General features: G+C 40.1%; 1 protein-coding gene across 1 annotated transcript in view; it reads left to right on the top strand.

Annotated features, from left to right (window-relative positions):
• Positions 1-9,189, top strand: part of Vmp1 (vacuole membrane protein 1) — a 108,198-nt gene extending 99,009 nt beyond the window's left edge. The window contains exons 11-12 of the mRNA XM_020161838.2: positions 5,399-5,501; positions 6,697-9,189. Of these exons, the coding sequence (XP_020017427.1) occupies positions 5,399-5,501; positions 6,697-6,840 (247 nt within the window). The 3' untranslated portion in view covers positions 6,841-9,189. The remainder of the gene's footprint in view (positions 1-5,398; positions 5,502-6,696) is intronic.
• The last annotated feature ends 13,696 nt before the right edge of the window (positions 9,190-22,885 follow it).

The following is a 22,885-nucleotide window of genomic DNA, read 5'->3' on the forward strand; positions in this document are numbered from 1 at the left end:
GAGGCCCTAATTTCAAAACCCAGTACTGCCAAAAAGAAGAAAGAACATTCTTAAGGCCCTGATAACCTTTGGAACATTATTAAACGTTTTAACCGTGGACATGGAGTTTCAGTCTCTTAAGGTTTGATTATCCAGCCTCCTACAGGCTCTTCATAGTTGTCCATATGAAGAAGAGAAAGAGGAGAGAAAGAGATATCCAATCTGCGTTTTTGCAGAAAAATGCCCATCCCCTTCCCTTCAGATATTTTACAGTGAGTTGGTCTACTAAACCTGTATACCAGACCAAATAACAAGACAAATCAGTATTTTTTGTCTTGTTTTTGAGACAGGCTCTTCCAGTGTAGTCCAGGCTGACCTCAAACTCACCATCCTTCTGCCTCAGCTCAGGTGCTGGGATTTACAGAAGTGTTCCACCATAGCTGGCAAATCACTATATTTTGAAAGTTCCTTTTTCTTAAGCTCCAGTTTCATGAAGATACATTAACAAAAAGCACACCTGGCTAGAAAAATCTAAACAGAATCACAGCCAGTTTAAGAAAATTTTCAGATCTTCTAATAGCAAGACCTAGTTTTGTTAGCAGCTTAGGTTCAGTCTGTGATTAGAAGACTTCCAAATTCTTTGTCCTTCGTGGAAGAATCCATGGGAAGACACATGCATGTAAAGGTAGTTTATTAAAAGTTAGGAAAGGGAAATACAAAAGGGAGCATAGTGAGGCCCAGGTGAAATCCAGAGGCCAAGAGAGTATGCTTTCCTTCTCCAGGTGCTTTTAAAAACCCACCGTAACCCACGGGAAGGGCAGAACCAAGTGATTCCTATCCAATAATCAGTGAATGGGGCGGGGCATGGGCGGTTCAAAATAAATCAGATGTTGCATATTATATATGGTAAGCCAACTTGTTTGAGACTTAACAATTTGAAAGGAGTCCCTTGAAAAACAGAACAATAATGACCAATGAATTCTATCTAGCATGCTTGGAATGGGTGTATTGCTCTGTGTTAACCAACAAATGAAAATTGACACATTGTGAAGAACAGGAATAATCACTCCACCCACTCTATATACAACCTCTGCCAAGCACCTTGTGGTGCTTCCTGGGGAAGATTTGCTGGCCTTTGTGAGAACACAGAGTAATGCATGAGGAAATATGAGAAGAGTTTAAAATACAGATTTCTTATCAGATATGTGATTTCCAGAAGCAGAGTAACATGTCTAAAAAATTGTGGAAAATAATGTTATTTGCAAATCGGTCAGGGCTCTTGAAATACTTTTGCTCAAACATTATTTTCAATGGATTTTTTTTTTAAACAGTAATTAAGTTTGCCAAGAAGTTTGTCATAGATCAAGTCTGTTCTAACAGATACTTAGGTGTGTAAGCATGAGGAACAGTTGTGCCTCCAAAACTGATTTTGAGCTGAGTGGGTGGAGTTTTGTAGGCTTTTTTTTTTTTTCTTTCAAAAATCTTTTATTTGCGTTTCTGAAGGTTTGGATATTTTTTCTTTTTTTAAAATCAGTAACAAAAGTACAAGAATTTCCGTTAGAATAACTTGTTTTATTTATATTTATATCTCCATATATATGTACATATAGTTTCTTTTTTCAGGGAGTGCACTTGCAAAGCAGCACTACTGCTTGGGCCACACACCTCCAGTCCATTTTGCTCTGGTTATTTTGGAAATGGGGTCATGTACACTATTTGCCCAGGCTGCCCTTAAACCCACAGCCCTCCAGATCTCAGCCTCCCAAGTAGCTAGGATTATAGGCATGAGCCAGCGGTGGCTGATATATATGTGTGTGTATATATATATATATATATATATACACACATATATATTTGCTTTTTATTTGTGGCAAGAAGAAAAATACCAAAATACTATCTATTGCCCACAAAGATTTTTCTAGCCACCATGTTGAAACAATAGGGAAAAAGTAGATGAATCAACTTTTTTTTTTCTTTTCTCTTTAAGGCTTTCTCATAGACTAGAGGTGTGATTCAAGCAGTAGAGGGCCTGCCTTGCAAGTGCAAAGTCCTGAGTTTAAGCCCTAGTACCACCAAAAAAAAAAACCAAACTTTTTTGCTTAGAGCAAGTAACTATTTACAAGGCTAGTTTAAGTATATTTTAGTCCAGCAGTTGACAGGAAAAATAGTTATTTGTTGTTCTCCAACTTTACTTCTGTATCACAAAACTGTAATTCTTTAACTTAATCAGCACTTTACTGGCAGATGGAGGGCTTCAGCCATTCACTAAGAGGAATTGAGATGGGGTTGTGCACCAGGTTGCTGTGAATTTAATGGCTTTCAAAAAGAAATGGCATTTCGGCTATTTCATAAGCCAACTGTAAAGAGCCACTGAACTGTGACTGTGATGCAAGTCTCTCCCCTCCTCATCATACCCGCAATGTATGTACTTTGAATTAATCTTCAGTGTCAGAATGTAATCTTTCTTCTGGTCTGCTGCTTGAAAATAAATTGAGGGATGAATTTGCAAGCTGTGATTATTTGCCTTGGGTGCATGTTAAGAATGACAACTGTGACTGGAGGTATGGCTCAAGCTGTAGAACACCTGCTTTGCTAAATCTGAAGCCCTGAGTTCAAACCCCACTCCCACAAAAAGAAAAAAAAGAGCCAGGTGCCACTGGCTCAGGCCTGTAATTCTAGCTACACAGGAGGCAAAGATCAAAAGGATCCTGTTCTAAGTCAGCCCCAGGCAAATAGGTCTCAAGACCCTATCTCAAAAAAGCCTTCACAAAAAACTGGTAAAGTGATTTAAGTAGTAAGTGTGCTTGCCTTGCAAGCTTAAGTCCCTGAGTGCAAACCTCAGTGTCGCAAAAAAAAGAGGGACAACTATAATTTCAGTTTTTATGTAGTCTATTACTAAAATAGCTCTAGTTGTTATTAAGAAATGCTTTGTGGCAGGAGTGGTAATTCATACCTGTAATCCCTGTACTCAGAAAGTAGAGGCAAGAGGATCATGAGTTCAAGACTAGCCTGGGCTACATAGTGAGACCCTAGTTCCAAAAAAATAAAAGCTTTGTATAAGCTGAGACATCAGTGGCCTAAACCATTGATTGTGGAGGTAGAAAAATGAAAATAGAACTAAAGTTTTGTGAGTATACAGTAAAAGATTAAGAGGATGTGACAGATAGTTGGCTTTATAACAATATCTAGATTTCAAATATGTCAAGTTTTAGATTATTTAGATCACTTATTTGTTCATGATAGTTTTGGTTTAAAACATTGGTATAAAAACTTTTAACCTCTTTATTTTCAACTGTTTTCCTAGTGTCTTATGGGAGTCCCCACACCACCAAAATGCCCCCAAAGCATGTAATATTACATATAGCACCTTGGTAAATTATCTCAGTATTAGCCCCCAAATACGTCTATGATAGTTGCACATGATGTAAATGTACTGTGACTTGGACTCTACTCAGCTGCAGTGTGTCCCTCAAGACACTTACAGTGGCAGATCATTTATGTCTCCAAATTACTTTTAAGGGAATAGAGTGATTGTTGCCTTCGGCAACAAAAAACTTAGAATCTTTCTAACACTTAGGTCTTGGTTTTTTCTCTTAATGGCTTACCTATGATTATTCTTGGTGATTTAAAATGATAAGGAAAGTTTTTATTTCAAAGACAATCTTGTTGTGTGTGTATTTTGTTGGAATTTCTTTTATATTCATGACATTTATTTCTAGTGTAAATGCATGAAGTATTTGCATTCTCCTCTGTATTATACAAAAGTTACTTGAACTTCTAAGGAAAAAATCTCTTTCAAAAAAAGTTTGCCCTGTTTGCCCCTTTGTAGTTAGAATCATGACTGATAAACAGTAACTATCTCAGAAGGCTCTGGTCTACATCACTAACATAAAGTCACTTTAGAAGTCATTGAGAGTGAGACCAAGACTGGAGATTAAGACTTCAATGCCCTTCTCCATCTCAGTCATGGGTTTCTGGTCTAATCGGAGTTGACTTCACCTCTTCTATATATGGCTCTGCAGGCCTTTTCCACAGCTTTCAGTATTCACTGGAGGACTTTTTGGAGCACTTCATCCCACACTGGTCTGGCCTTTCTCCTTCCAGTTCTTTTAGTATGTATCTTCTGTACCAAAAAAAAATCTAGTCTTCAGTTTTGAAATCTTAATGATTTTAAGTTCTTAGTGGGCATGGACTATTTCTTGCACTTTGGTTTTGGTTTTTCTCATAGCATGGATGCAAAATAAGGTCTCCTGTAAGTATTTGATGGTTGGCAGGATTAGGATCAAAGAAAAATACCAGCCAGGAGTTAGGAATGTGTCAGCTTCTGATAAATGCAATAGCAAAAAAAAAAAAAAAAAATTTCCTCCTTTTATTTCTTTGCTTTGTATTTACAAAAAGCAGCAACTTAATTGTTCTAGAAAAAAATGAAGTTTATTTGAATCATTATACTTTTAGGAAAAGCATTAGACAGTTACTAATGCACACTAGAGTACCTTTTTGCTGGCCCTGGGAAAGGGTTATTTGCCTTTTAACCATAGTGTGACAAATGAGAAAATAAAAGGTACAGAAACTAACTAAAGATGTTTAATTTTGTAAGTTGCCCCAAGTTACCATTTTAAAAACCGCCTGGGAGCAGGTAGCTGCAGTTTGCCCAGCCGGTTTAACAGCACTGCTGCCACACATTCCGGGTGAGAGGGAGCTGAGCACAGGGCCTTATCAGAGATCTCTGTCCTGGTCATCTCAGAACAAGTCGTTTAGTAATGTACAGGAGTTCCTGTGCAAACCACAGAACGATTCAAGGTTCATAGTTCCTTCTTTGTTTCTTTGTTAATCACTGACTTCTGACCAGGGGGAGGTGCCTCCCAAATTTGCTAATGCATTCTTTTTGGATAAGGATGACGCACAGATTGTCCTAATAAGGACTTAGATTGAGAAAGCACCGCCCCCCTCTGAGAAGATGGGACAAGTCAGAGAGAGGGCGGGCAGTTTCTTTTTTAACTAGGGATGACACAAGCATAAGTCATTTCCTTATTAATCGGTTCAAACCAGTTCTTACAGGAACTGGTGGTGATAAATGTGGGACTTCTCAGAAGTCATTCATTTTATTCTTCATGCTGCCCCAGTGTGCAGTATCAGCTATGCTGGCCTCACTCTGAGGACTCACTCTTGTGCTACAAGTGGCTCCTCCTGTCTGTTAGCCTTTACACATGATAATAGAGATTTTTCTACTCGAAGGAAGAATTTTTATCTACTACAAAGAGCTCACAGGATTTCAGCAACTCTGCTTGTTGTATTTTGTTCCTCTTTTTAGTCAATCCCTGTTTTTTGAGTCCAGGTGGTAAGTGGGTTTTCTTTAACATTTCTCCTGCTTTTCTTCCCAAATGTATCTTTTCCTTGGGCGACTGTACCCTGCTTCCAGTGCTGTCCCTGGCATAGGTCCGTCTCTGCAGAAGCCATTCCAGGAATACCTGGAGGCCCAACGGCAGAAGCTTCACCATAAAAGCGAAATGGGCACACCACAGGTGAGAATTTGTTCTGGGTTCTTCTCCCTCTGACAGTCTCAGACTGAAATTATATTCAGAGCTCTCACTCACATTTTTTAGGCAGAGTGAGGCTTGTGTACCAGTTTCTTAGCAGAAATTGAGGCACCATGTACTCTCTACGTTGAAATTTTTCTTTGTCTTAAATCATCAAAAAAACTGTAACTACTTTTTGGGATATCTTCCAAATACAAGGGTGGGGTAATGGATAATAATGGTTGTTAGGTGGAATGAGTTGTTGCCTTGATCTTAAATGACTTATCAGATATACTTCCCAGATAGATTAAAAAGTTAAAGTTTACAGCATAACAAAATATTAGATTTAGGTAATTTGAATGTCTATCTGCCTGTACTTTTTCATATCAGCTGTGGGAAAATAATGTTTTTTTTTTTTTTCAGTAAAAATAATAGTAAAGTTTATTAGGAAAGGATTACACTTTGAACAGAATGAAAACAAGTTGTCTCTAGAGTGAGAGCAACAGAGTCATGGAGAGAGAAAGAGAGAGACTTTTCCTGTTCCCCATGCAGGAAATGGGAGCAAAGACTCCATCTTTTTTTTTTTTAAATAAACCAAGGCTCTTAACATAACTGAACTTTAAAACTTTAACTTAAACCAACCCTGCCTTTTTTGTAAACAGTTCTGTGGCAAGGGGAAATAACCAGAGGAGGATGAGTAAGCAATAGCCTAGAATGGGAAACTAGGAGGCACTGTTGTTTTTTTAGTAGCTTTACACTCTTCTTGTGTCCCTTTGCTGCCCTCAGTTGTCCAAACATGACTTACATTTATGTTTTAAAAGCAATTCCCAGTGCTGACATTGTTCAGCTATCCTGACATTACTCTGCAAGTATCTGCATGGCAACCGGAGAGAGGAGAATTTAACCACTGAGTACTCTTGGGTCACAGTGAAAGGCAAAAGATTAGCTTGCACTCTCTCTCTCTAAACTGTAAGTCAATATGAACTTTCCATCCAACAAAGTGAAATCTTGATGGCCAACTGTACAAAGGCCCAGCCTGAATGCAGACTTCAGGGGAACTGGAGATGACGCAGACTCTTCATTTTTTAAGTGTTTAGGTTATAAGCTTCAGATTCTCATGATTTTCTTTAAAACACTGTAAATGATTCCCTTTTTACTGTTGCCTTTCTGATTTGAATTGTTCTTCATTTTCTTCCTGCAGGGAGAAAACTGGTTGTCCTGGATGTTTGAGAAGCTGGTTGTTGTGATGGTGTGTTACTTTATCCTGTCTATCATTAACTCCATGGCACAAAGTTATGCCAAACGAATCCAGCAGCGATTGAACTCAGAGGAGAAAACTAAATAAGCAGAGAAAGTTTTTAACTTGCAGGAATTAGAATGGATGGGTTCTGCCTTACATTGGGAGGACTCTAAACCAGGAAGGAAAATTCCCTTTTCCAACCTGTATCAATTTTAAAAACTTTTTTCCTGAAAGCAGTTTAGTCCATATTTTGCACTAACATACTTTTCCTTTATGTGTTAAGGTAAGGTATACACCCTCAATTCCATCCACATCGTATTTCATTAGGGTGGAATGTGGTGTTTAGCCACACACTTAACAGGAACTGGCTTTCTATTTGTTACTTTTTAAAGGCCCACATAGTACAATTGGGGAATTCCTGCCACACAAAAAGTTCCTAAGTATGTTAACTATGTCAGGCTTTTTAAGCTTGTCACAAATGATTGCTTTGTTTTTCTAAGTCATCAAAATGTATAGAAATTATATAATTTGGATAACAGTCTTGCATGTCTATCATGGTACAATTTAATATGCCATTCTGCCCAAATTTTCCTCTCCCACCCTCAAAGAAAGGCCATTTTATGATGCATTGCACACCCTCGGGGGAAATTGATCTTTAAATTTTGAGACAGTATAAGGAAAATCTGTTTGGTGTCTCATGAATGAGTACACCATTTTTTATTCTGTATATTTAGAATGAAGTCATGAAAAAACTTTATAAAGACATCTTTGATCATTCCAAAATTGTGTTTGTTTTCTTTGGCAATTGATTTTTTTCCCTTCCTTTGAGCTTATACCAGCTGAATGGTAGCCTTGCCAAATACACATACAACCAGAATTTCTTAAGCTTCCAATTACTTACATAAAAGAGCAACTACCCAGATACCTTTTTGTTACATGGAACTAGGCAGCTACACACTGCTAAATGGCTCTTCTGGGATTGGCCTAGTCTGGGGATTTCTTGGTTTGTGAAAACAGAAGACAAGAGGTGATTATATACAAATCAAAGGGCACAGGAGAGAAATTACTTTTTTTTTTTTAAACTACACCTTCTGGTGTCTGTGGTGATTTTAGTTAGTTGTACTTGGTTTTACCAGAAGTTTACTTTCATATTTAACTTAGTTTCCTTTGTTAATGTGGTTTTCCTTTGAGATGTTTCTAATTGAACCTTTCCATTTTGCTTTGCTTGGGTGGAAAATAAACAATTTTAATTTTTTTCCTTTAGGAAAACTTATACTGACATTATATCAAAATAGAATAGAATTGGAGTTAAATCTCAACAGGCCAGAAATGCTTGGCTTGTTTTATCAAATCCTGCCTGAATGTCTGCTTGTTTTGCCTACCGTCGTGACATCTTCATGGCTGTACCACCTTGTCGGGTAGCTTATCAGACTGATGTTGACTGTTGAATCTCATGGCAACAGCAGTCGATGGGCTGTCTGACATCTTGGTATCTTTCATCTGACCATCCATGTCAAACGTTCTCATTCAGACATTACCCAGCATCATGGCTTACACTCAGAAGCTGTGGTCTTTGTGTCTAATGGCACTTTGAGTCCTTTATGCCATGACATTGCAGCTGTATCAAGAGAAGACTTTATGGGAAATTGGGATAGTCTCACAACTAAATAAAGGATAAGTTTCCTGCCTTGGGGATCTTGGAAAGGTTACTATTTCCTTAACATTTTTTTTGTTTGCTTGTTTTTCAGGGACTCTCTATTAGTTTGTTACTTGACCTTATTTGAAAAGCAGTACCCAAATATTTTATTGTAAATTTCACATTAACCAACGTGATTTTTTAGATTCTTTAGGGTTAGCTAAAGTCAGGGTTCCTAGACGAGCTTAAAGTGTGTTTCATCTCTTTCACTAGCATTTTATTTGGTGTTCATCTGAAAAAGGAAAGAAGAAAGTAAATATAAATTGTACTGTTTATACAAAAGGTTTGGGGTTTATTGATAAATTTGTTTCAGGGTGATACATTAGAAAAATCTTATTTCCTAGGCTACTGGCCTTAAGAATTAATTTATTTGACTTATAATGACCATTTATTTACTGTTTCAAGTGAATTAAACGAATGAAGAGCAGCTTTCCTTTCCTCTAGTGTTCAGGTGTGACATGCTCAGATGTTCCTTCTGGATTCCACTGCAGCAGTGTGATAACCCAACTATTCCGGTGGTTAGCTTGATCCTTTCTCCCCAAAGTACTGGGGATTGAATTCAGGGCCTGGTACATGATAGGCAAGCACACTGTACCATTTGAGCCATGCCCCAGCCTCATTTGTTCCTTTCTTGTGTTCACTAACATAGATAGAACTACATGACCCTAAAGATAAGCCTACTTAATTCCAGCTGGTGGAGACCAGAAAACTTGAAAGTGGATAGTTTGATACTACTGTAAATAAAAAGAGGGTTTGCATCTCTGTAGTCTTATTTTGTGCCTTAACACAACAGTGCTTACATAGCAGTAAGTATACCAAGCACTGACAGTTTTCACAGCACCCTGTAGTCTGCCTGTACATGTGGAAGAAAGGGATGTTTTCACTTTCATTTGAATAGTGGACACCAATTCTCATTCTGCTAAGAACCTAGGAAAAGTCAAAGATGAAAATGAGGCTTCTTTTCTTTGTTATTTTTGTTTCTGTTTTTTGTTTGGTGGTGACACAAGGGTTTGAACACGGCCTCATGCTTGCTCACCACTTGAGCCATGTCCCCAAGCCCTGAAGTTTCTTAAAGTAGTTGTTGAAGTGTGTCCTGTAGCAAGTGATCCCACACAATCTCAGCCTGTGCCCCATTGTTATCTGCTCTCTATAGCATTAGGATCCACAAGGCTTTCAGCTGTGACTCACTGGATACAGAGAGTACTCTGAGCTTAAGAACCAATTACCCTCCTGTAAAGTCCTGCAATCAGTCATATGTTTCCAGCTTTTAATTCACTGAAAAATGAGCATCTGATAAACATGTAAGACTTTCATAATACAGTCCCTCCTCCAGAAAACGTTTTTTTCTTTTGGTGGTGCTGGGAATTGAACCCAGGGTCTTGTGCATGCAGAGCACAGCCTCTACCACTGAGATACTTCCCCAGCCCACAAAAATGGTTTGAATGTACTTTTAGAAAAATGCCCTTGTTTTGGAGTAGGTAGCTTTTTGGAGTAAGTTTTTTTATTAAAAAAAAAATAAAGAGAACATTAGAAAACTTTACCATGTGTGAGCACACACAGGATCTTTGGCATGCTAAGCACATGTTGTACCACTGAACTGTGCCCCAGGTCCCAGCCCCAAACATCCTCAAAGGTTCAGGTCAACAAAGCAAAGTGGTCTCATCTGTAATCCCAGCACTTGAGATGCTGAGGCAAGTGCATCACTAGCTTGAGGCCAGTCAATGCTACATAGTGAGACCCTGTCTCTTAAAAAAAAACAAAGAGCAGATAGGCAGAAATTACTGACTTAGTGGTTTAATTAATAACCCTCAAATAAGGAGGTAATCCTGCTTAAGAAAATGTACAAAGCTCAGGTAACATAAAACTTAACAAATAATTTAAAATACTTTTAACTATCACCTTAAATTGTTGACATTTACTTATTTTCATAATAAAGAATGTTAGTTCCTTGGGTGGTAAGGGAGGGGGTGGGGGCAGGGGGGAGAAATGAACCAAGCCTTGTATGCACATATGAATAATAAAAGAAAAATTAAAAAAAAAATCACACAGTAAATGACAAAAGACAAGTGACATTAAAAAAAAACAAAAAAAAAAATGTTAGTTCTTGGACATACCAACACTGCACCCCATAAATATTTGTCAGTTAAAATTTTCTATTTTAGTCACAGCTACTCAGGAGGCTGAGATGGGAGGATCACTTGAGTGTAGGAGTTTGAGGCTACCCTCAAACTGACCAACAGAGTGAACCTGACTCAAATTTTTTTAAAATGTGTAATGAAAAAGAATGTTAGTACTGGAAGGCAGAGAAAAAAGGCAGTATCAGATTTTACTACCTTACTAGAAAAAGCTCAATCTGGAATATCCAATGCAAATTGCTAGGTAAATAAAAGGATTTAAAACTGATTTGAAGGAAAAAAGAAAAGATTTGATGGCATACATAATCTTCCTCAATAGACCTGAAAGTCTCCTTTATATTAGACACAAAAACCAAAAATAAATATAGCTGGGCACCAGTGGCTCACACTTGTAATCCTAACTATTTCAGAGGCTCAAATTAGGATTGTGGTTCCAAGTCAGCTAGCGGTGGTGAGGTTCAAGCATAGAGCGCCTGCCTAGAAAATAGACACAAAAAAATGTTTTTTTTCCATAAATACTGAGGGGAGTTTTGTGTGTATGTGGGTTGTGGGGATTTTTTTGAGGGGTAGGGGGAATATTTTGGCAGTACTGGGGAGCTCGGGTTCAAACTTAATAGGCTGGCACTCCACTGTTTGAGCCACACCTCCAGCACTTTTTGCTCTGATTATTTTGGAGCTAGGGTCTTGCTTTTCACCCGGGCTGTTCTGGACTGCGATCCTCCTATTTTAAACTTATGACCATCCCCGGGGTAGCAGGTGCATACCACCACACCCAGCTTTTTTTCCCATTGAAGTGGAATCTCGAAAACTTTTTTGCCCAGGCTGGCGTGGAACCATAATTCTTTCATAGCAATTCTTAAAAACTAAGTAACATTCCATCGCCAACACTGATGAAGCTTCTCTGGTATTCATGAAACATTGTAACTGAGATACTACACAAAACCATTGCATCTGAAGGGTTCTGTTCCTTTATTCTCAGACAGCAAGAAAAAGCTTTGTGTGAGTGTACTTTACACTCAACAGGCAGTTGAAGTCATTGGGTCTAGTAGACAGGGGCTAGGGCCCCTCTCTCTCCCCAGCAAGGCCAACAGTTCACCTGAGGTCATGTGTTTGTTTGCCTTGGAGGTGAGGCCATGAGTTGTAGCAAATGACCTCCACTTATTTGCATATTTAAGCCATACTCATGAGGGATTTTACAAAAACCTATTCGAGACAGCTGCGGACTCATTGCCTTTAGAATGGCGTGGTGCTGGGATAAGCAGGTACCACCTGTTTGTTCATACTCTTTGACCCACTAGCCTGCCAGTTTGCTGTGTGGGTGTTGGTACTACTCAGTTAAAAGGGGAAACTGCTGTAGATGGCCCAGCTCTCCAGCCCAACTCCTGGATTCATCTGAGGTCTGGGATTCAAATTCTGTAGTCAGGAGACTGGCCCAAACTGTGGCCCAGAGAGTGAGTCAGTTGCAAGTGACTGGCTGACTTTATGGGAACAGAAATGAATTGCAGCTTCAAGGATTTGTCAGCCAAATCCACAAATGTGTGGCTTTTGAAACATTGGACATCTGTTCCTCTTAATTTAAAATAAACTTTTTTTAAAAAGCACAAAGTTGCTTGGCTCCAAGTTTCTTCTTGTCAGCAGCATCGCTGCTCTAACTTAGAAAGCCTAGACTCAGATTTAGGAAATTTGCAATCTTTACGGCACACTTCAGTCTACAGCGTGGAACTGAATTGCAGTGGAAGGAAGAGGAGGATTTTACAGCCTGGGTTTCTGTGGAAATCCCCTTCCTGGGTATTGAGCCCAGGTGTCCAACCTGTTTGTTAACCATTTCCAAATGACTCAAGAGGAAGTGCTTGAACATACTCCAGCACTATTTCTACAATTTAGCCTTTATTTGCATTGGAAACCAAATTCCAGAACTCTTAAGTGAAAGACTAGGTTACTCTGGCATCTTTGATGTGAAGTACAACCCCTGAGCTAACAGTTACAGCCTCGGCCTTTGAGAGTTGCCAACCTCTTTTGATGGCCTACCCACAGCCCTTTGAGGAATAATCTTGTTCATTCAAGGAGACCCCTACAGACCACTCTTCCCCACCCCATCTAATCCCAAATGTGCATTTTTCCTTGGTTGCCATCTTTTCCGTTTGGGGTGGGGGCAAAACATGAGCAGTTTTTTCCTTCAGGCCTCTTTTGACTAACCCAGCCAGACAGCATTGCTGCAATGTGTTCCAGTGTGTTTCTGATGGAAATAAAGATGCTTTGAGGGAGTGAGGCAAGTTAGGGATTCAGAGAAGGGATGTCCTGCCTTCCCCTGAAGGTGGCCAGTGACTGTCAGATCACTGTTGCCTTCCTTTAGCTGCTCACCATGTATGTTGGAAACAGCAGCTCATTTTCACTTCTCTTGACAATGGTGCTAAAGCCTGGCTCACCACATCCCGAGAGAACCATGTTTTTCTCAACTGAATGTCATTAAAGAAATGAAGGTCAAAAAATAAGCAGGGAGTCTCTTTCTTTCTCTCTCTCTCTCTTTGTGTGTGTGTGTGTGTGTGTGTGTGTGTGTGTGTGTGTGTGTGTGCTGGGATCAAACCTTGTGCCTCCTGAGCTATATACCCTAGCCCTGCCTTTCATTTTTTAGTGCTCCTTAGTCACTTCCACTTGTGAGGACTGCTAAGCCTTTCATAGCAGCCACATGTTCCTGCCTAACCTCACACTATTTGGCCACACTCTGAGGCTCTTCAGACCCTAAGTTCATTCTGCCCATTGCAGCCTCTTCCCACTCCCATGTCCCCCATGGCATTTTCTTTGTCCATAACCACACTGAACGCCTAGTGAGCAAGGTGAGTTCCCAGGATCTAATGATGTGCCCTGAACCAGGAAGCACAGTGTATTACTGTACCTTTGATAATGACTGCTTGCTTTGTGCCAGGCAGTTTTCAGTATTGAATGCTGTTTCATATGTACTGTATGCAATCATTTAATCCTTACAGCAACCCTATGAGGACATTATGGCAGAGAGGGTCAGTAATCTGTCTAGGCGTGGGGAGGGCAGGGAGAAGGAAGTAGACCAAGCGAGGCCTTGGCATTGTGGCTCTTAACCACTCTGTTTTGTAGAAGTCAGTGCAAAAGTCCAAGCTTCAGCATATTTCTATCTTGTGATCACAGAGTAGGTGATCAAAAAAGGAAGACAACAGAACATCGAGCCACAACCTAAAAAAGTTGGGCAGACTTTGCTCTCCTCTTCTTATGGGATTGGAAAGCCAGTTGCGTGTGGGCAGGTTCCCAGAGCAGTATTAGCTGTAATTAGGATTACGAAGTAATTTCTATTGGTACAGGCCTTTTCTTTCTCAGAGTACTTTCACGTCTTGAGGTTATTTTGCTTGTTTTATTATTTTTTTTAATCTTAATATCAACCCTTTGAAATCATTAAGGCCAGTAGTAGCATTAGCTACATTTAAAAATTAGCTGGACATGATGGGATATACCACTAATCCCAGCACCAAGAAGATCTCAAATTAAAGGCCAGCCTGGGTTATATTGGGAGACACTGTCTCAAAACAAAGAGAGATCAAGAGGGAGGAAAAGAAGAGGTTAGCATTTAAGTTGACAAGGTAGGGATAGAAAGGGATTCTAACCAGGAAGACCCATAGGGGAGCTATGTGTGGGTGGGTAGGCAGGATCAATGAGCCAACTAAAGTCAGTTGTCCTACTCAATCTCTATTTTCCATAGTTGCCTACTTTGTTTCTTGAAAGTGCCCAATTCACAACTCATTTGTCTATTTTCTAGTGTTTGAGCTATTTGCTCCACTAGAATACTTCCCCATAAGGACCCACTGTATGCGAGGGCCTAGCACATGCTAGGATCACATTTGCTGGATGAGTATTAGTCCAGTTGAAGGAGAAATAGAGATTTAAAGGCAGACAGCAGATGCTCCCTAAATATAAGTAAAGGCTGGATTAAAGGATGCAGAAGAAAGGAGGAAAAGGACTGGTGGAGTGGTTCAAGTGGTACAGCACCTGCCTAGCAAGGGTGAGACCCTAAGTTCAAACCCCAATAACTGCCAAAAAGAAGAAAGAAAGGTGAGAAAAGAACCAAGGTGCCCTGAAAAGACAGCAATGCCATTCACTGAGGAATAGAAAAGGAGGAGCAAATTTGAGGACGAGACTGTATTCGTCCTCTTAAGCATATGGAGGGAAGCTACTGACCAATAGAATGGTTGAGACTGCAACAGGTTTGTATCCAGGTCTAACTCCTAGTCCAGTGAATGTACTATATCCATGGACTATACCTTCTGCCAGTGAATAAGCTGACTTGTTCAGCAAATCTTCTAAAGTACTGTGTACTTTCCTGTTAGTGATCATCAAAGCCTTGTTTTGTTACATAGCATTACTGTTAAAGAGAGCACCGTGACTGGACCTCAAAGTCACAGGAAACTTTAAAAATTCCTCTCCCCATTTGTGTCCTGCTTCTTAACCAGAGGCTCTTCCCTGTGAGACTGGGAGGATGGTAATTCCTGGATAGAAGGTTTGTCTTTATAAGGAGAAAAATTTGGCACTGTGAGTTCACGCGTTTCTCCTGGAGTCCAAGACTGGAAGTGCTAGCCTAGACAGCAGTGGCAGCCACCTAGAGCCCAGATGTCAGCAGTGTTCCCAAGGCAGAGCAACGGCATCTTCCCAACTGCTTTTGCTAAACCAAAACGCAGAATCCCAGCTCCTTACATCTTCCAGAGCATGTGGTCCAGGCAGCTTTCCATTTGGCTGCTTTGGTGCTGGGGTTGTTTACATGTTTCAGTAAATGAGTTATTCTTACTGAAGTTGGCTGGGTAGGTGCTCAGAATAAATGCCATGTCACCACAGTTACACCACTCTGCAGGCGTGCCAGAGTTCAGCAGCAGACTTACTCCTGTAGTAATCCTGATTGGAGAAGAGGTACAAATGCAGGTATTCCACTTTTAGGTGGGTACATAGTGTTCAAAGCCTGGGAGGACAGGGGGATCACTGTTGGTGGATTTCAGATGGGATCAGGCATCATTAGATGTCTGTCCAGTAAAAGACGAGTTCACAATCAGAAAGAGAAAGGGGGAAGCCGAATAACTGCTTTTAGAAAAACAGAGATCAAAGAAACGTTCAAATGGTGTACATTTTCTTCAAAAGGAAAGAATCCATCGGAGCATAAAGATATTCCTGGTCTCAGCAGGAGGAAGTACAGTTATCTCCTACACATTTTCCTGTTTTATACACTTTTAGACTGCGCCTAGACATTTCCCTGGGGTAGGCAGTGCTCACAGTAAAACCCAAAGTTATTCTTTTATTTCTCCCTTCATCCTCTGCCTTGTGAATGGATCAGGAGCATCCAGTAGTTCCTACAGAACAAAGACATTTCCTAACTCTTTCTACCCCTTGTTAATGGTAAACTTCTGCCTCCATTCTCCAAACTGTTTCCAGGTAGGTGTTAATATTCTTTAATAAATTTTGGTTGGGTGCAGTGTCTCACATCTGTAGTCCCAGTTATAGCCCTGAGGATTGAATCTGGGACCTTGCACGTGCTATGCTGGTGTTACAGTTATCCTGTTTATGCTGGGGTTTTAGGACTTTTGTTTTTAATATAAAAAGATACTCCTCTGAAAACTCCACTCTCCACAATAAATTACTATGAAATCTAGTGTGTACCTTCTTCCCTGATCAAGAATGCACTGATGGACTCACATTCTTGCTCTCGGAGACCTGGTGACCAGGGCAAAGCCAGGGCAGGAAAGATCACTAGGGCCTGTCTCATCATCTATGTCCTCAGGACAATGACAGACTGTTCCTTCCCTGTTCTTTCTGAAAGAAATTAAACATTATCACTAGACAAATCTATGTGCCTTCCATGATGACATGTAGCACCCTTTTCATGTGCCTCAACTACTATAATACACGGAGGAGAGCTGAAGGACAGCAGCCAAAACTCTAGAAGGCTTTCAATGCCAAGACAGGTTAGGTTTCAGGCAGGGACTTGCCAGCAATGGCAATTCTTCGTTCTTTTAATATATTATCTTAAAGGCTGGGTATGCGGCTCACTGCTGTAATCCTAGCTATTTGGAAGGCAGAATTTCAGAGGATTTGTGGTTCAAGGCAACCCAAGGAAAAAGTTAGCGAGACCCAGCTTAACTAATAAGCTGGGCAGGGTTGTACAGGCCTGTCATCCCAGCTCTATGGAAGGCAGAGGTAGGAAGCTCGCAGTGCAGACCAGCAGAGGCAAAACTGCAAGACCCTGTCCAAAAAATAACTAAAACAAAAAGGGCTAGCAGTATGGCAGGCACACTACCACTTGAGGCTCTGAGATCATGGGCTCTGAGTTCAAAACCCAGGAGCTCTGAGTTCAAACCCCAGTCCCACCACCACCAAAAAACCCCAAAAAAACCACACACAATAATAATATAGTCTTAAATGGCTTTTAATTATATGAGATGGTTTCAGAGACAAAGTATTTTGAGGTCCTTAATTTTCATCTAATAGCTTACAATGTACTGCTCTAATTTGGCTTCACATTCCTTCCAGAACTACAGCCATTTCTGTTACTCAGTAATCAGTGAGGCTCCACCATGAGCCAGGCAGATGCTTGGCACCAGAAAATAAACCAACTGGTGAAGCACTTGGGGTGAACTTGCCTTTGTAAATCTGATTGCTCTGTGTTAGCACAATGTCTTTCCTTGCAGGTGTTCTGCTGTGGATGTTTGTTGATTACACTCACATCCTGCCACTTGCATCCTGACGTCCTAAGGCTAGCCTCAGCCAAGACCTCTTTTTTCAGAAAGGAAACTCCTGTCTGTTGCCTTATGTCATGTTTCTTACTATCCTGTTCCCATGCCTCTCACCTAATAAGGATAAGCTTTGTTCAACTCCATCCTGCAATTTCCAGGACTCTGCTGCTCAAATGTCTAGGACAGTCCTGTCCCACATATTTAATTTAAAATCTGTTAGCCATTTGTCTAAAAAAAATTTAGTAACTTTTTTTTTTTTTTTTGCAGTACTGGGGCTTGAACTCAGGACCTACACCCTGAGCCACTCCACCAGTCCTTTTTTGTGATGGATTTTTCAAGATAGGGTCTCGTGAACTATTTTACCCAGGCTGGCTTTGAACCTTGATCCTCCTGATCGCTGCCTCCTGAGTAGCTAGGATTATAGGTATGAGCTACTGGTGCCCAGCTAGTAGCTACATTTTTAAATGTAAAGAAACAGGTAAATTTGATTAATTTAACCTAGTATGTCCAAAATGTACAATTAAAAATATTAGTATTTTACATTGTTTTATTCATACTTTGTAATACTGGGAGTGAACCAAGAGCTTCCCACATCCTAGGCAAGAACGTGACCACTGAACTATACCCCAGCCCTATTCATATTGTTTTGAAGTCTAATGTGTATTTTACATTCACCATACTAAGACACAGGTGGCTGATGGCTATTCTGGGACAGTATGGCATGGAATTGTTGTGTACTCATCACTTAAATAATTAAATTCAAGTAGGATAGGATAGCCACAGAAGCATCTATCTTGTTGGGTCCATTATTGGCAAAGGAGAGAAAGTCCAGTAATACAGAATTACATGCTAAAGGTAATTTGGCACTTTTTTGTTACTTAGTTTTTATTCATAATCATAAACTCAACTCTACAATCCAGCTGCACTTGGAGGGGGAATAAGGAAATACTTTCATCTATATACACACATTTTTTGCTTGTTTTTTGCTGGTCTCACTAAGCAGCCTAGGTGTCAAACTCTCAATCCTGTAGGATTGAGTGTTGGGATTATAGGGGAGCACTACCACACCAAGCGTGGCTCTTTCTTTTAAGCTATTCTTATAAACTCTTCTTAGATATTTCACCATTAAGTAAAACTGATAATCCAAAAACCAAGTTTTTTTGAAATGCTTTTAAGTTATTAGCAGTTTAGGGTCATCATTTGTTCCCTCACCTTCCTTTTCATCTCTTCATGCTTCACTGGCTCCATAGAGCCTCAAATAATTAAGACTTTACATCTTGTCCCCCTTTTTGTAGCTTGAATTTCACATTTTCTCCTACACTGAACTGACACTGTTTCCCAGAAACATGAAGTTTTTTCATTACTTATCTTAGCTCCTTGTGTAAGCATTCCTGCTTATGGAAGTGGGATTTCATCTGTTAACAAGTATGACAATGCATCTTCCAAGATACTCCAGAGTGTAGCAGTAGGAAATTAAACTAAAAATATAAAGCCAGGTTTTTAAACTCACAGGGAAAAAAAATGTGATAGATGAGGATCAGAAGTGTGTGTGTGTGTTTGTGTGTGTGTGTGTGTGAGAGAATCTATGTGGCCCAGGCTGACCTTGAACTCACAATCCTTCTGCCTCAGCTTCCCAAGTGCCAGGATTAGGGCATGTACCATCATGTCCAGGTTAGAAAGTATCTTAAAATAAAAATGGTTTGCCAAAAAATGACAAGTTAGTCGGTAAAGCCATATTTGGTACATAGGTGGCAGAACAGGAAAGGGTTGACTGCCAAACAGTCTCATGGGGACAGAAGAGTAGGATGGGGACATATGGAGCATGTTCTGAAACAAAATGTTGGATGGGAATTCAAGTGTGATAAACATGGTGGCCAGGAGAAGAATCGCTGGCATGTATACGCCAAAGTCCTGTAGAGTCAGTGAAGAGAAGCTTCAACAGAAAGCCTAGGTTGCAGCTTTCATTCCTTGTTCTTTCTTGGACCACATTCTTACCTGTAAAAAGCTGAATATAGACACAAGCTAAATAAGCAATAACTGGGAAGCTAGAATTAAAGCAGTAGACACCGAAACAACCTTACTGAATTATACACGTCTTCATTTAGACGGCACATTATTGATCCCCAATCCTTACCATCTTCCTCAATGCCTGCACTAGGTGGATGTTGGTTGAATAGATCAATGAGCTGGCTGATAACAGTGAACTGCTGACACACTTAGTGAGTTCTAAGTGATGGGTGAAATAAAGGTGAAAGATGTTGCAGATTGTGTGTGTGTGTGTGTGTGTGTGTGTGTGTGTGTGTGTGTGTGTGGTACTGGGGTTTGAACTTGGGGCCTACACCTTGAGCCACTCCACCAGCCCTTTTTTATGTTGGGTATTTTTGATAGGGTCTCATGAACTGTTTGCCTGGGCTGGCTTCTAACTGCAATCCTTCTGATCTCTGCCTCCTGAGTAGCTAGGATTACAGGTGTGAGCCACCAGCGCCTGGCAAAGATGTTGCAGATATAAAGGAGAAAGCTATTGCAGACTGACTAAGTTATATACTGGGCTGGGGGGCCCAAAGCAGGTAGCAAGAAGGACTGCACAGGAAGAAACAGGGTCTATAGTTTAGAGCAAAAAGCTCTTGCAAATTCCTAATGGGACTGCATCAAATAAAAGATCGGCACACCAAAGGAAACAATTAACAGAGTGAAGAGACAACCCACAGAATGAGAGAAAATCTTTGCCAGCTATTCATCTGACAGAGGACTAATTTCCACAACACATACATAAAGAACTCAAAAACTAAGCACCAAAGAACAAGTAACACAGTCAACAAATGGGCAAGTGAATTGAACAGATAGTTCCCAAATGAAGAAGTACAAATAGCCAATAAACACATGGAAAAATGCTTAACAACCTTAGCCAAAAAGGAAATACAAATCAAAACTACACTGAGATTCCATCTTGCCCCAGTGAGCACAGCTTTCATCAAGGAAATAGCTTGGACTGGAGGAGTGGCTCAAGTGCTATGAGCACCTACCTTGCAAGTGTGAAGCAGTGAGTTCAAACCCCAGTCCCACCAAAACCAAACAAACAAAAAAGGAAACAATGATTTGTTGGTGAGGTGGGAGGGGGCTCACACACTATTGGTGGGAATTGAAATTAGTGCAGCCACTATGGAAATCAGTATGAAGGGTCCTGAAAAACCAAATTTATATACAATGGAATTTTACTCAGCCACAAAGAAAAATGAAATTTTGTCATTCGTAGGTAAATGGACGGAACTTAAGAACACCATCTTAAGCAAAATTATCCAGGCTCAGAAGGTCAAAAGCCACATGTTCTCTCTCATTTGTGGAATATAGACCTAACACAAATGTAGCAATATTATAAAACACTGGTCACACTGAGGGGAGGTCACGCACAGGAGGGGTAGGTGGGTAATGAAGAACTTGAATAGGGTTGATATACTCACTGTACAAGAATGAATACAGAAATCTTTAACTGACTGAAACTACCATAAGCAAGAGACTAAGGTAGAATGAAGAGAATTAGAGGAGATAAACCAGTTGGGGTTATAACACATATATACATGGAAATGTCACAAGGAAACTCCCTGTATAGCTGCCTTTATCCCAAGCTAAGTCATGTTTTTCATTTTGTCTTTTCTCTTTTTTCTTCTACAAAATCAGGGAACAGGAAGACAGAACAAGTCCTGGCCAAGGAGGAGGGCTGGCGCCATGGGAGGGAGAGGTGTTAGGGAAACGGGGGAGGAGGGTGAGTATGGTACAATAAAATGTATACACATGTATGTAAATGCAAAATGTACCAGTTGAAACTACTCTAGGAATCAGGAGGGAGGATGAAGGAGAATGGTAGCGGAGGTGACTTTATGTATGGTATTTTTGATACATTGGAAGAACCTGTGTTATGTCACAATGTACCCCCACCCACCACAACAATAAACAGGAAAACAAAACCTAAAAATGTAACTGCCATATGATCCTGCTATATCACTCTTGTGTATATACACGAAGGAATATAAGTCAGTAGAGATACTTGTATACTCATATTCACTGTGGCACTATTCACAACAGCCAAGTTATGGAATCAGCTTAGGTGCATTTATCAAAAGATAAATGGATAAAGAAATTATGGAATATATACATAATAGAGTATTATTCAGTCATAAAGAAGGAAACGATGTCATTTTCAGGAAAATGGAACTGGAGATCATCATGTTAAGTGAACTAACTAAATTTAAAAAGACAAATACCTCATGCAGAATCTAGACCTAAAAATACAAAAAAAACAGGAATGTGAAAGAGGATGGGGGTTGCCCAGCAGGAGCACGGAGGGGAACACACAAGTTGGAGGGGATAAGATCCATTGTATATTATGAAACCCATTATTTTGTACAAAAAAATGTTTTGAGAAAAGCACAAACAGGAGAGAGAAAAGAATGAAGAGGTTTTAAGAATCAGCAGTTTGTGTCTGCATTGGTTTCACTGGCCAGGGGAGCGTGGCCTGCTCTGCAAGACCATGTTTGATTGACAGGCTCATCAGTGCCAGCTCCCAGCAACCTAAGAAATGACATTTTCAAACTTTTTTGGATCGGTACCTAAATGCTTGTGATTTTCATGTCTTTGTGGCTGGCTGGCCATTTTCTCAACACCAATCAAGGAATGTTTCCGATGCCATTTGTATCTGGGAGCTTTGACGTCAGCTTCCCTGTGGGTTTTGGTGGTTTTGCTGTGTTTTAAGGCACAGGTGGGGAGTGTTCGCACTATGTTGTCCTGGCTGACCTTAAGCTCCTGGGCTCAAGTGATCCTCCTCCCTCAGCCTCCCCTGCAGCTGGGACCACAGGCATGCACCACACCCAATCCCTTGTGTTGATTTTTAACTTAAAATTGTAACTCCAATAGCAACAATTTTGTTATTCCAAATAATCACACTGCACACACATACACCCCCAAATCCTTCTGTGCACATGTTTAAGACAACCTTAAACACAGGTATCTCCTTGTATCAAATGATGGAGTGGAATGGTCCTCAAAAGAGTTAACTCCAGAGCTCTAACTGGAGTTCACTTCTAATATTCACCTGCCATTGATTCCATGAGTTTCCTTGTCCCATTTGTACCTCATAAACTCCTTTCTCAAATATTAAATGATTTCATCTTAAGACTTCCTTTATGCTTAACTTCTAGCAAGAGTCCTCAGAACCAGCTTAACCCCTGTGAGATAATTCAGTCACAGATCTCCATTAACACGGTTTAGTCTGGAAAATTGTTTAAATCTTTGGGTCTCTTCAATGTTAAACAATTATTTTAACCTTGTTTTGTAACCACTGAGATCTAATTATTTTTCAAGGATACTTGAGTTAACAAAATGCAGCAGTGGGTTGTGCCTTTTAGGAGCTGAAGAGACCACTTGTTACATTCCTGAAAAAGAAGATATAGTCCAGTATTTTAAGTCATGGCAACAGTTGATAAGAAAAACAGCAAAAAGGTAATTGTTTCCATATGGAAAGGATTGAAGAAACCAGTGAAGTTGCAAACTGTCCTTTTTCCATATAAAATAGAAGTTCCTACTAGTAG

This window comes from Castor canadensis, chromosome 11 (assembly GCF_047511655.1).
Source record: "Castor canadensis chromosome 11, mCasCan1.hap1v2, whole genome shotgun sequence".
Classification (NCBI taxonomy): Eukaryota; Metazoa; Chordata; class Mammalia; order Rodentia; family Castoridae; genus Castor; species Castor canadensis.